The 14,356-nt window shown below is 46.4% G+C and overlaps 1 protein-coding gene across 4 annotated transcripts in view; it reads right to left on the bottom strand.

Moving 5' to 3' along the window:
* SETD1B (SET domain containing 1B, histone lysine methyltransferase) overlaps nt 1-14,356 on the bottom strand; it is a 52,728-nt gene that overhangs the window by 4,943 nt on the left and 33,429 nt on the right. For 2 of the 4 annotated variants that reach the window (XM_035098986.3, XM_088659410.1), the window contains exons 11-17: nt 12,948-13,071; nt 11,790-12,254; nt 7,993-9,555; nt 5,309-5,475; nt 4,143-4,274; nt 2,252-2,371; nt 1,065-1,202 (exon numbers count right to left, since the gene is read on the bottom strand). In XM_035098986.3, the coding sequence (XP_034954877.2) occupies nt 1,065-1,202; nt 2,252-2,371; nt 4,143-4,274; nt 5,309-5,475; nt 7,993-9,555; nt 11,790-12,254; nt 12,948-13,071 (2,709 nt within the window). The remainder of the gene's footprint in view (nt 1-1,064; nt 1,203-2,251; nt 2,372-4,142; nt 4,275-5,308; nt 5,476-7,992; nt 9,556-11,789; nt 12,255-12,947; nt 13,072-14,356) is intronic. The other 2 variants (XM_035098987.3, XM_088659411.1) reach the window with 1 other exon arrangement.

The raw sequence follows: 14,356 nt of genomic DNA, 5'->3' as shown, positions 1-14,356 counted from the left end.
ACCCACCCACATGGACTCTGTGATGACAGTTGGGAGCCACCAGAGGACACAAAAATGAATTGGGGAGTGGGAGGTGACAAGGGCCTGGAAAGGGGAGACGCTGCCATGACCCAGGTGACGCCAGGGAGAAGCGCCCAATTTTGAATGGATCTCTCAGGGCCATCTACCTGCCCCTGAATGCAGTTGATATAAAGCCAGAACACAGGGTGAGCCTGTGGCAAAGCGGTGGGTGTCTTCCATCCCTCTGCACATGGGGATGAGGCCTTGCCACAACAAGACTGTGGACTTGGCAGCAGCAACTGCAGGGAGAAAATAACCAGGACCAGGGCTGCCCTCAGCAGCTGATAACAGAGACCAGAGGAAGAGATGGTGCTGGGGGTGGCTGTGTTGCTTCCTGGAAGCTTTGCTTTGATGACACTCCCTGCCTCATAGGTGGCCAAGTTCCGGATTGAAAAATCCGGGATCAGCAGCGCTGCGGCACCGGAAGTCGCTTCTACGCACTTCCGGACATGCGTAGAAGCGACTTCTGGCACTGCGGACATTTTGGAAATGGGCACAGCGGCATCGGAAGTCGCTTCTACGCATGTCTGGAAGTGCGTAAAAGCGACTTCTGGTGCCGGCGCGTCACTAGAAGAACATGGCCGCCGGCAGGAGCTCCGTAATCCGGGGAAATACGGGGTATTTTGCCATTTGGGACACCTGCGGGAAACGGTAAGAAAATACGGGGGGTTTCCCGGGGAAAACGGGATACTTGGCAGCTATGCCCCGCCTGCCCCTGCTAACAACAGCTCTAGTCTGGATAGCAGCAGCAGCAGCTACAGTGAGATCAGTGACAATGGTGGCTCCGACTGCTTGGGCAGCAATGGAGGAAGCCCAGATGCAGCCCTGTTGCCACACCACAACCGGACCAGGCAGGGCTGGCAAGGGGAGCGAGCAGAGCGCAAAAGCACTTCTCTCTCTCTCTGTGTGTGTGTGTACCTACACACCCTTTCACATTTAGTACAGGATTAAAGTCTGATGCCCCCAAGTGAGTGATGGAGCTTGTAAGGCAAAGTAACACTTACGTTGCAACTGTGGTTAATAAACCTGGCGAAGTTTCCACACTTTGTTGCATCTATAATCGTGTCGTGGTCAACCCTGAACATGTAACTGCTGCCAATGCCTTCGTCCTCATACCGCTTCTCTCGCATGTCAGCAATTACCTGCAGAACAAGTCAAAGGTCACAACAGCTACCTTCCAAGAGCAGCCACATTAAGAAAGGGAGAGAAGAGGGACTAAACCAAAGAGGTCACACCTCTCAGAATTTTGCTGCTCACCATTTTTAAAAGACCCTCCATGGCTGAAAGTAGAAAAAATTCAAAAGGTAAACACAGAGAGCAGCATTTTCACAGGGATACTGGCACAGGAGAGGGCAATAAAGCTGATTCACAAGTTGTGTGCATTTGACTAGTGTGGTCGCAGTTGTATGTGCTTGGCAGCTGGCCAGAACTCAACCACACAAATTAAACACAGCAAGGCAGACAGCATAAAAGCTCTTTCCATGCCAATCCCATGCAAAACCTTCCCAGAGCCCAGTGAGCAGGACTGAAGCAGCCGCTCTGGACTGCAAAATCTTGTAGGGCGGCACCCCATCCACCCAGCTCAGGGTTGCACAGCAGCAGCTTCTGATTAGACCTCACAGAACTCTCACAATTTCTAACAGAGGTTGTGAGATCTCACGAGAGTTCTGCATGATTTGGTGAGATTTCGGGTGAGGGGCAGCACCTTCCTGTTTCACCTCAGGTGTCAAACTGGAGTGGGCCACCCATGCTGGTAAGCAAGGCAGAAAGCTTAAAAGATCTCCACTTTGCATGGGGGGCAAGGCCCACTTGGAAAAGTAAGGGTGGCCGAAGGGGGCAGTTCTGGGGTTGTCATTGCTGCTGTACAGAACAACACATGTATCAGACCTTCAATCTGTAAATAAAGCATTTTAAACTTACTGAACAGTGTATGGTCTGTTTATTGCCAGAGGGGCAAAAAGAAACAGAGTGCTGTAAGTGGAATAAATGAGATAGAAGGGGAACAGTATTGCCTACCTGCAGGCTGACATGGGGCAACACATTCTGCCTCCTCACTCTGCTGTGTGCGCAAGGGGGCTCAAAGGCCACATGGGGCTCAGGCCACTCCTTACAATCCGCTCTATGGGTTAGAACTCTGAGGTTTCAAGGAGCCAGCCCCATGCCAAGAGCCGTGTGGCTCCTCCCCTCTTACCTGCCGAATATTCTGCCCCACGTACTCAATCACCATCTCGTCAGCAGCAATGGGCTCCATTGCAAAGAGTCCCCAGTCGTGAATGTGACTCTTACAGAATTTTAGCTTTTTCTTCCGGAACTGTGTGATGGGGAAGAGAGACAAGAAAAAGGGTGCCTGTAAGACATTCGTTCGAAAACCGGCACAATGCTGGAGTGGACTGAGGACAGCGGGGCTTACAACCCAGCAACATGTCCTTCAGCAGATCCATTTCTAAATAAGCCAAAGCCACGTTTTAGAGGCTGCTTCGCTTGGGCGATGGTGGCCAGTACCCCTTCCTGCCACACTTCCTATTTTAATGCTACTTTATTAGAGTAACAGAAAACAGAGAGACATCTAGAGTATAGAGCAATGGCACAGTCTGTAATAACTGATAAGGAGTTGCTTGAAGAGAACAGGCAATCTTGTTTGATATAACTTGTTCTTCATAGGCCATCCCCAGGGTGTGAGGAACTGCTTTAAAGTCAACATGGTAAGTTGGAACAAAACTACAGTCATGAGATTTCCAAAGTCATTTAGATATTATTTTTTGCTATTTTATTCCCTGCTTGTGTAAATAAGAAAACTGTTGGTTCAAACATTTTTGTCCTTTCAAGATTTGCAACCAAGATGATCAAGGGTCTGGAAAGCAGGCCTTATGAGAAATGGTTGAAGGAGCTGAGTACATTTAACCTGGCAAAGAGGAGACTGCCATCTTCAACTATCTCAAGGACTATCATATGGAGGAGGGAGCAAGCTTGTTTTCTTCAGCTCTGGAGGGAGGGAGTCGAACCAATGGCTTCAAGTGACAAGAAAGAAGATTCTGACTAAACAACAGGAAGAACTTTCATTTCGACAGTGGAAAGGATTTCCTTGGTAGACTCTCCTTCCTTGAAGGTTTTTAAGCAGAGGTTGGATGGCCATCTGTCATGGATGCTTTAGCTGGAATTCTTGCATTGCAGATGACCATTGGCTTCCCTTCCAACTGTACAATTCCACAGTTCTATTATTTTGGGTGAGTTTTTCATTTAGGGCCCCTGCCACACTTTAGTATACAGTACAAATAAGTTGAATTGGAACCCCTTTAAATCTCTCCAGATTTTGGCAACCATCACTCTACTTGCCACAAATGTATCTCCAATTAAGTTTTATTATGCAATTCCAAGTTTTCTTCCATAACTAAATGTAATGGTGCCAGCTGAGGGGTTTTAACTATTTGTTGTCCAGCTTGTTGTTGTTTAGTCGTTTAGTCATGTCCGACTCTTCGTGACCCCATGGACCATAGCACGCCAGGTACTCCTGTCTTGCACTGCCTCCCGCAGTTTGGTCAAACTCATGTTCGTAGCTTCGAGAACACTGTCCAACCATCTCGTCCTTTGTCGTCCCCTTCTCCTAGTGCCCTCAATCTTTCCCAACATCAGGGTCTTTTCCAAGGATTCTTCTCTTCTCATGAGGTGGCCAAAAGTATTGGAGCCTCAGCTTCATGATCTGTCCTTACAGTGAGCACTCAGGGCTGATTTCCTTCAGAATGGATAGGTTTGATCTTCTTGCAGTCCATGGGACTTCTTGCAGTCCATGGCAATCAGCCTTCTTTATGGTCCAGCTCTCACTTCCTGTTGTCCAGCTACTTTTCTCAATTCTGGGATTTTCTTGAAACATCACATCCCAGAATTCCTGCCACCCTTCCGGTGTTCTCTCAAAGGGACTTGCAGATTCCTTCTGCAAAGCTTGCCCCAAGACCACAGCAACATGATTTTAATCCTTTCCTGCCATTCCTCTATCAAATACTTCTCACTTGGGAGGCAGACAAGTTCACTGACCAGCAGGGGTTATAGTAAATGGAGGCTTCCAAGGGGGAAGCTGCACAACTTACCTTGAGCTGGTTGAATTTGAGCAAGTCACTGTCGCAACTGCCAGGTAGGGAGGACAGAAGCCTGCGTTGCTCGGATCTCCTCTCGGAGCCAGCCCGGGTGGAAACATGCACCTGGGCAGGGATGCTCATTCCCTGAGGACCAAAAACAGGACAGCATAGCAGTTAGCAAGCAGGTGAGCAGAACTGGCCCCAGGCAGGTTTAGCCTCAAGGCTGGGGTGAGCTCAGTGACACAGCATCTGCACACTGAGAAATATTTTTGCTCAAGATCCCAGAGAGCTGCTCAAAGATGGCAGACTGGCCCATAGTCAAGGGGCAGTGCAGCCCTTGCTTATCCTTCAGAGGGCACCAGGCTCAATCCCTGGAGCCTGAAGGAAGAGGGAAGGTGGAGAGGAAGACCAGGGCTGGATGCCCATTGCCACTCACAGGAGCCAGTAGTGGGAGAGGTGGAGCAATGGCCTGATGCAGTATAAGCCAGCCACACACACACAACAACCTGGCGCCCTCCAGATGTTTTGGGCTATAACTCCCATCATCCCAACCCAACACAACCATGTAGTGGTCCAAAACAACTGCAGGACGCCCAACTGACAAAAAGTGGTGTAACGTAAATTCATATATTATTGTTTTTTGCTGACTTGATCATAAGGCAGTTGCTTATTAGGCAAAAGGTTCCTGCATTGCAGGCAGTTGGACCAGATGACCTTCATGGCCCCTTCCAACTCTACAATTCTATGATGTCATTCTATATAGAGAACATTCTATTCTTTTAAGTTAGCTGATAAAAATATATCAATCCTATTAAAAAATTACACCCCCCCCCAAACTAAATGCTCCCCACCCACCCACCCACAAGTTTGTCCTGCTGCCTTTCCTAGCTCTTTTTCTGCTCCACTCTTCCGGCAAGGAAGAACACACCCCAGCTGACCTGCCTGCCACATTGTCCCATTTATACCCCCTAACATCTCATATCCTGTTTGCCCCTTTCTCCAGACGGTTACAATTAATTCAGCAACTCAAGGGTGCAATTCAAATGTCTTTTCTGTCCCAAAACTGTAAGAGGGTTCAAGTGGACTTCAGAGAGGAGGGAGGGAGGTGCTTGCAGCACTCCCAGCCAGACACACAGAACGGGACAGCAAGGAGAAAGAAGAGGGCCCCCGTCCTTTACCTGCGTGTCGCCAGGAGGCTCCTCAGCAAATGCACGGCTATTATTGAGGTATTTCAATTTGTCCTTCTTGTCGATCTTGTAGTAGCCCTCGCTGCGGGCACAGCCTGTGACGTGCTCCCGCATCCCATCGTCCCGTTTTTTCTTCTTTGGAGTAGAAAAGCTGGTTGGTGGACTCCTTGTTAAGGAAAAACCCAGGAAAGATGTGGGCTGCAAGGCCCTGCAATTATGCCGGCAAAGCTTGCTGGGCCCTTGGCCCTAAGACAGAGATGGGCAACATTTTCTAGCCTAAGGGCCTCCTTGCCACCTGGGCCACTTTCTGGGGCTGAATACCAGTGGTGGGTAGGGCCAGAGGGAAAAGTAAGTGGAGAAATAGGTGTGGCTTTTACCTTTGCAGAGTCTGCTACATTCCAGCCACAAGAAAGTCGGGAGTTTCTCTCTCTCTCTCTCTCTCTCTCTCTCTCTCTCTCTCTCTCTCTCTCTCTCTCTCTCTCACACACACACACACACACACACACACACACACTCCTCTCCATCTAGGTAAGCATTAAAATTTTTCATGATACAAATATATAACAAACAAGTGAGTTAAAAATCACAAATGGTAAAATGATTGCCTACCTAGGTGTGTCTTCAATACCTGGTGGAATGCCAGTCACGATGGGGCCTCTTGTTCTTCAGCAGAGGGGGCATTCCACAACATTGGAGCCACCAGAGGAGCTACTGCAAGCCTAGCATCATCCAGCCATGTCCAAGCTAGCTGGCTGGGTATCATTTGCTGATCTTAATGCTTTTACCTGGCAGTGGAGGGGAAGGTGGATTTCCAGGCATTAGAGAGAGAATCTCTCCAATATGTATTTGGCAAGGGAGTGGAATTTCCCGTTTTCTCTGTTAGGCAGATCACGATGTAACAACTGCCAGACACAAAGCATGTAAAAAGTAATCTTCCATTCAGCCATTGGCAGAGGAGCATGCAAGCCTGTTAAGTCTGCAAACTCATCAAGTAGAACTGAATTGTGCCTGACAAAGAGTTATGTGAAATGCAGAGGGTTGCATACTATTTTTACTAAACAAAATGATACCAATAGATGGTACTAAGCAAATGGTTTTAACTTAGCGGTCTGCCTTTATTTTTTTCATTATTATTATTATTATTATTTGGGGGGGATGTTGAATTTGTGGGTGTTTTAATTATGTATGGATTTTATAATTGATTTTAAACTTGTAAACAGCTTGGAAGCCATTGTGGCATGTTAGTAGTACTGTATATAGATTAAATAGTAGTAGTAGTAAAAATAAAAATAAAAATAATAATATACATACCAGAATAACTATCTACAATGTTTAAGAATTAGTAGTACTTTCAAAATAAAAGATGCCGCACTTGCATATTACTAATCTTCACCTGTATTTTGAATCAGTTATATTATTCATCACTGTTTCGGTTGCTACCATAACAATGCCTTAGCAAAAATGATTTATATATCATCGTCATCAGCACCATTCCTTTTCTAAATCTGCAGACTAGGAAAAGGTCTGAACGTCTGGTCTAGTTTCCGTGCTCCCAAGGAGGTCAGCACTTTAAATAGGGGTTTAAAATATTTCGCTTTAGTATGAAACAGTCAACTCAATTGGCAGAATTGTTAAGTAGAGCAAGAGGTTTTGCTGTAGTGTGAAACAGGAGTTCAGCACACTCCATGGGACAAGGGAAGACTAACCTCAACAGGATGATATCAACAAATGGGATATATATTAGGAAGTTTGGGGGCTTAATGTCAGAACTGCTTTTTGAGCCCTCCCCCAGCCCGTTGCACAGAAGAACCTTGAAATTCTGCAGACGTGGGTAGTAAGAACAAAAACAGGTTTTCATGCGCTTGTAGAAGCTACAAGTCATGTAAAATTTAGCCCAATATTTCAGGGCCAAAAGTACATTTTTATCTGATGACTGCAAATAATAATTACAGCAATGCCCAATTCTTTTTATGTAAAAGGCCCTTTATAAGAATGTAAGAAGAGCCTGCTGGATCAAGCCAACCAATTGCCCATCTAGTCCAGCATCCTGCCCACACAGTGGGGAACCAAATTTCTGTAGGAAACCTGCAAGCAGGACCTCCTGTGGTTTCCTGCTATTGTCTTTGACTGTAGCTATGGCACTGTCAGTTACGTTCAGGGTGTCCACCTTTAGAAACAGGGCTTTGCCCAGTCAAGGGGGTTCAGGAACTGCTGAGCAGCCTGCTCATGAGTTACTGATTCTGCTCCTCTTACACAGCTCCTAGAGAGGAATAACTGGGTCCTTTTTTTGGCCAGGATGGTGGTCCAGGCATTGCTGAAGAGACATGTTTTCTGAATGACATTAATAAATAGGAAATATTTAAAAGTAGTCAAGTTTGCTGTTTTAGCAACTAAACTTAGAAAGAACGCTGTGGACAACAGTGCATTAGACTAAGTTCTGTTTCTTATTCCACTTTTTAAACAGTTTCTGGAACTGAGCTGCTATTACCATATGCAATGTATATATTTCCATATTTTTTCTGCAATATTGTTAAGGCTTATTGCTTACAACAAAATTACCAACCAAGTACTGTACATCAATGCCCAATAAAACCAGCGCCTCGAAAACAATACGTTCCCAGGGAAGCCCAATCTGGTAATCCAGCAAAAAAAAAGAAAAAGGGAAAAAAGGATATCAGGATGGTATACCCAAAGGGTATCGTTGAGCCAGTCCATGCCATTGTCTTGCTGCAACAAGTGATCATATGTAACACACAGGAAATGGATATCCTCTTCGTCAATCCCCCCATTCCAAATGTCATATAAAATGGTCATCTCCTCAAACTCAGAGCGGGGCCTGAAGTGATACTGATGAGGGGAATACTCAGGGGAAGGAATTGTTGGAACATCCTCTGGCCTCTTTTTCTGTCGCCTCCACTGTCTTTTGGATTTCAGGTAGGCCTCTTCCTCTTTCAAGTCCTCATTCCACTGGTTCTCCAGCTCCTTAAAGGGAAGCTTCTCAGCTAGAACATCTGGGGTGAGCTTGTCATGGAAGCCTTCATTCCGGAAATCCAGGGTCACTGCTTCCGGATCTTTCAGGGCATAGAAAGCCTCTGGGTGGCTACTCAACAAATCTTTGCTCACAGCACTTTCAGTCAAGACAACTGGGATTGGAAGAAGAGGAGGTTCAATGGGCTTGCCAGAATAGGCATCCAACATAGGGCCCAAAGGAGAGGATCGTTTCGGGCGCCCTGGTTTCCTTTTGATGGGCAAGACAGAAGAGGGAGTCGGAGGCAGGAGAGGAGGGGAAGCCACAGAGACTTCTGGGTAGGGCAAAAGGGGCCGTGCCTCTGTGGTATACTCCTCTAGAGGCATCTTTGAGTCCACAGAAAAGCTCGGGAGAGCAGCAAGAGGTACTGGCTGGCTAGGGGGCAAGTCGAGATGTGCAAGGAAAGCTGGGACAGGTGGACTGGCAAAGGGAATGGGGGAGGGAACACTGTTCATGCCAGCCAATAAGGAAGCACCAAGAGGTTCTTTAAAGACTTTCTCATCAGGTTCGTCTTCAGAGGGCTTCCTGCCTGACGAAAGGCAAGGAAGGGTAGCACCAGGCTCTGGGAAAGTTGGGGTGAAAGTGAAATCCCTCCCAGGAGTCCGGGGAATGCTGCCACTGTTGATCCCGGGGGACTGGGATGGGTAGGAAAAGGGGCTTCCTGGGACCTGAGGGGAACTTAAGGTCAAGCTGCTTCCTGTGCGAGGAGCGTCATTGCCAGGGGTGGCTGGGACACTGTCAGTGCTCTGGGACTTGGAGAAAGTGTGAGAGCACTTGGCTGCAATGTCCCGTCCAGGAGTCCGAGGGAGCTCTTCTTCCAGGGCTGGTTTGGTCATGCTTAACTGATCTGGGAACTGCTCTGGAAGGAGGAATGGCTCCTCTTTACTAGATGTGACTGAGAGGAGGGGAAGCGAAGAGGGTGGCACCACACTGAGTGGATGCCCAGGAGACTCCAAGTGACCCTGTCGCTCTCCCCCGGGAGTCCAAGGGAGACGGTCCTCTTCCTCGGCTGAGCGGGACGGTTGGCTTTTTGCTGGGGCTTCAGAAATGTTATTGTCCGGCTTGGTGAAAAAGGAGGTACTGCTGGCAACAATGTCTCCAAAAAACCCCACCGGTGTTGGTGGACAGAGGTTTTCTTCATCCGGACTCTGTGGTTGTGGGCTGACCAGCGCCTGAGGCTCCAGCTCAACATCGGGTTCAGACTCCTCCTCTAGAAAGGAAAACACAGAGGAGCAAATGACACACCTTAAGGAAACACACTGTGGTCACAAAACTGCCTGAAGACTGGAAGGGCATTTACCCCAAACATCTGGGGCTGGGAATGGAAACAGGATCTATACAGGCAGTAGTGGCAGAGAGGTGGCAGACTGAAGGATGTTCACAAGCATCGAGGTAAGAACCCACTAGCAACCCCCTGCAAAGCTCCACTAAGTCTTCAGGGATGCAGCTAACACATTTTCAAATTCCTGTCTACACTCAGAAGGGCTAGAATCGTGCCATTAAAAAAGCAAATTTCATGCCTGGTACCCAGTTCTCTATTTGGGCAGTCAGCACAAAGTGCACACAATCCCAATTTTCAGCAGTTTTCCTACATCATCTTTGCCACCACATAGTTACAAACCCAGTGGACAGAGAAGCCAGGCTGAACAAGGAAGTGAGGTGGGGGAGGAGTTAGCAGCCAGCAGCAGTAGTTCTATTTAGCTGACTTGTGAACAGGGGCATTTGAGAGGGCACTTTGGGGATGAAACCTGGAGTGCTTTCTCATGGGGCATGCAGTGGGGTAGGAGAGCTGAAAATAATGCCAATATATTTCACATTGGACAACCAATGTGCCCCTTGGGTTTCAGATAATACATGGATAGATGAGTCTTAAAAGCCCAGGACACAATTTTTTATGGCTTTCTAACAGCTATGGTTGCTTAGTTTGGTCAGATTAGAGTGATACACTTCCAGAGTTAATGCTAAATACATTACTTCCAGTAAATGAGCCACCATATGATCGGACTTGTGGTCCTTTCCCCTCTCCTACCATGTGCTTATTCCCTTCCTCTTTCACAACAAATTGTGAGTTACCATTACATTTGAAATGAGCAAACCATTGTTTATGTGCAAACCACATAATTGGAAACCATGGTTCTATAGCAGAAACAAGCCTGAAACTCATTTGCATAAATGCCAAGCCACATTGCTACATCTGAACTGAGTTCATGTCTAAAAAAGAAGCTGAAACAACTATTATGAATTAATTGCCATGTCGCTGGAACATCACAGCGCTATCAATTACTTTGTTTGGTCTTAGAACTAGAGCTTGGGTGATATATTGATAAATTGTCTGAAACTGGTATGGGGTTCAGATCACAATACTGCTTCCAAACGATCTGAGCTGGCAATACACTGCACCAGCTCAAATTGCCTGCAGACAGCAAAGGTTCAGGCAGACAGGAGGAGCACCTTATCGGACTCCATCTACCTGCTGGGCAATGTATCTCAGCTGCTTCTACCTCCCATAAGGTGGGTAGGAAGAAGTAGCCAAGATACATTCCAGAGTCAGACATCATGAGATATCAGCATATCACAGTATTTAGTTGCTGATATATCACGATGCTGAAAACCAGATATTGCCCAGCCCTGCTTAAAACTAAACGTGGAGGTTGAAAAGCAGCCACTTGTATTCAGATCAGGAACTTGAACAAGAAACCCTAAGAATAGGGCTAACAGAGGCCTTTAAATCAAGATGCTGTTGAAACAGACATAATTTGAAACCCGGACAAGAAAAAGTAAGGCTGCTTCTGATGTGATCCTGTTCAGCCTTAAATCCCACAAGCCACTCCCACATCAGCACGTGTGCCCAAACTTTATTTCAGAATGAGCTACACATTCAGCTGCTCTGTGATTCACAGGCCTTTCTGGAGCCAGGGGCATTTTTCCACGACAGGTTCTGTACTCATGCAAGGCCTTTTATCAGCTTTCCTCTCCAAAGGTAGGGACTCCTACTCCAGGAGGAAAGGCAGGAGCAGACAAGCTTCCAGAACCCTTAAAGGTAAAGGGACCCCTGACCATTAGGTCCAGTCGTGACCGACTCTGGGGTTGCGGTGCTCATCTCGCGTTATTGGCCAAGGGAGCTGGCGTACAGCTTCCAGGTCATGTGGCCAGCATGACAAAGCCGCTTCTGGCAAACCAGAGCAGCACATGAAAACACCGTTCACCTTCCCGCTGTATTTATCTACTTGCACTTTGACGTGCTTTCGAACTGCTAGGTTGGCAGGAGCTGGGACCAAGCAACAGGAGCTCACCCCGTCGCAGGGATTTGAACCGCCGACCTTCTGATCAGCAAGCCCTAGGCTCTGTGGTTTAACCCACAGCGCCACCTGCGTCCCTCCAGAGCCCTTACTCACCAGATATTGGGAGGAGAGAGTTTGCAAAACGGTCAAAATTGCCCCTCACCTGGCACACACACTGGTGACACCTGTAGCTTCTCCTCATGGGCTCTCTCAATCACCACCAGCACTTCAGCCGCAGACTGCTGGAGGAATTCCCCACTTTCTTCCTCTGCATGCTTGACTTCTTCCTTCGGCTCCTCTCCTCCTGGCATCAAAGGCTCCGGAAGAACTAGAGGAGTCCCTTCAATGTAATCGTCCACTGGAAACAGTTCCAGGATGGTCTCCTTCTGATCATCATCTTCAGCCTCTTGAGTGAGAGACTCAGGGGCCAGCTGGGTAGGCAGGGCTTCTGTTTCTTGCTGTAGAGACACTCTTTCTTCATCTTCCACCTGCTCCTCATATTCCTCTTCTTCTTCCTCCTCCTCGTCTTCATCAGAATCAGAGCTCGTCCCAAATTCTGAGGATTCCTCACTTTCATCAGATGACTCAATCTCTGCTCCAGAGGAGGCAGGACTTCCCACATCTTCTGCTGGAACACAAAAAACACATTTTGGTCGGGACAGGCAAGAGAAATTAATTAGAAGCATAAGATTTCCATTTGCTTGCGCCCCCCCCCCCCCGGTCACATATCCATGCTATAGAGAGCTCCCTAAATCGTTATAAAGCCATCTGTTCTGGCTGCCACTGAAATGGCCCAAAGCAATGCACTGTGTGAACTTTTTATCCTGAATGTACCATAGTTTACCTGACAGTACATAGAAGGTTCAAGGTTTTTTTAAATGTAGGAGTAAAAGAAGAGAAGCTGTCTTCTCACCATACAAAATTTTACCTGCCCTTAGTAAATTTTTATCTCAAATTAACAGCCCTAACTTCTTGCACTTCTTTTCGTAAGAAAACGTTAACCTCCCCACTTTTAATTTCTGTTGCTTTAAGTGAATATTTCATGTTCTGCATTTCATTCTTACTTTTAGGTGGGACACCTAGAACTGCATATAGCATTTTAAACTTGAGTGCCTGTTAAATTATACTAATATATGACAATACTTGCTGCTTTATCTTCAATCCCTTTCATGAAATTGAGCTTGCCTCACACATTGCAGGAGGTCCTGCTGAGCTTTTGTTCTAATGAGCACCAGTTAAATATTACCTGGAGATTTGGACAATGCATCAGCTAGTCAAAACCTCAAGATTTCATTTACTTAGAGATAACAAGACATCATACCTTCTTCAGAATCTTGTTCCTCTTCCTTTCCACTTGTTTCTGCTTCAACCTCTTCTTCATTGTCATCGTCATCGTCTTCATCTTCTTCCTCCCCTTCCTCTTCATTGAGGTCTTCCTCCTGTTCCTTGAGAGAGAGGGCATTTTGAAAGTGCAACAAACACTCGTTTTTTTGCAGGTGGGGGAGCATGTTGACTGAGGGCTTATATTATTACATAAGAAAGAAGTCCAGTGCCATCATGGCACATCTGGTATAATGTCTAGATAAAAAGATAGGCTGGTGGACTCAGGACATGCAACATGACACTTCTTTACAGAGTGGAAGACACATTTAAAGTTTTTTTTAAAAGGGGGGAAATAAACTTCAGAAATATTTCAAAACTCAGAAAAGCAACACATACGAACATATCCAATCAATTGTAGTTACAGTCCACAAAGGGATATCCCAAACAGGGCTGGATTAACCATTAAGTGAAAAAAGCACATGCTTAGGGCATCAAGGGAAGGGGGCACCACAAAAATTATCCATTGCCAGATTTTTAACATTAATGGTCACAAATTGCTCTGCTGAGCATCTATTTTCTCAACTGAAGTGTATTAAAAATCCCAACAGAACAACTATGCAACAAGGCAGGCCGGATGCCTTATCTTTACTAGGGATAGAAGCAGATGTGTTACATTAGATTAGTTTTTAGGATCTGATCAAAGACTTGGACATCAGAAAAAGCAGGAAAAAATGTTTCAAATAAAAAGTGAAAGTATACAAAATAAACATTATTTTCCATCTTAATGCAGGTTTTGTTTCACTTTGAAAAATAAAATTTTATTTTACCATTTATTATTGTTTATATTTTGAATTAGATATCTATGGGGGCACCAGAATCTTTTAAGTGATTAGGGCCTCTAAAGGTCTTGACTCAGCCCTGATTCCAAGCAATATCTAGAATGTAAGCAAGGAAGAAAGAAAACTTTGTGGCTAGGGGGGACAGCCTGCCACAAAACTCATCTTTCCCTTTGACTTAGCAACTATAAGAGGCAGATAATGGGGCACCCTGAATTCACAAAAGGACTGGCAATTGATAAGCGTATTACACACTGAAAAAGGCATGGAGCCACTATGGCATGGGAAGCCATTGATGAGGATGCCAGCTCACATCAGCCCCAGCTAGCAAGGCCATGGGTCAGACATGATGGAAGTGGTAGTGCAGCAAACCCTGGTGGGCAGATCATGCCCCCCCAAAGTGATAAGTATCTGCAATAAAAACCAGTGCAGTCACAGAGGATGCCGATGCCATAGCGTTTCAGTGGCGGCCTCACATTGCTGGATCTCCCTCCGGGAGGGGGGGATTGGGGTGCCTGCCAGGTGTTCCATATGGACCCCTCAGTGGTGACACTTAAGCAGACTTTAAATA

The sequence above is a fragment of the Zootoca vivipara genome, chromosome 16 (genome assembly GCF_965207765.1).
Source record: "Zootoca vivipara chromosome 16, rZooViv2.hap1.1, whole genome shotgun sequence".
NCBI classification, from domain to species: domain Eukaryota; kingdom Metazoa; phylum Chordata; class Lepidosauria; order Squamata; family Lacertidae; genus Zootoca; species Zootoca vivipara.
This window is presented reverse-complemented; position numbering and strand designations above follow the sequence as displayed.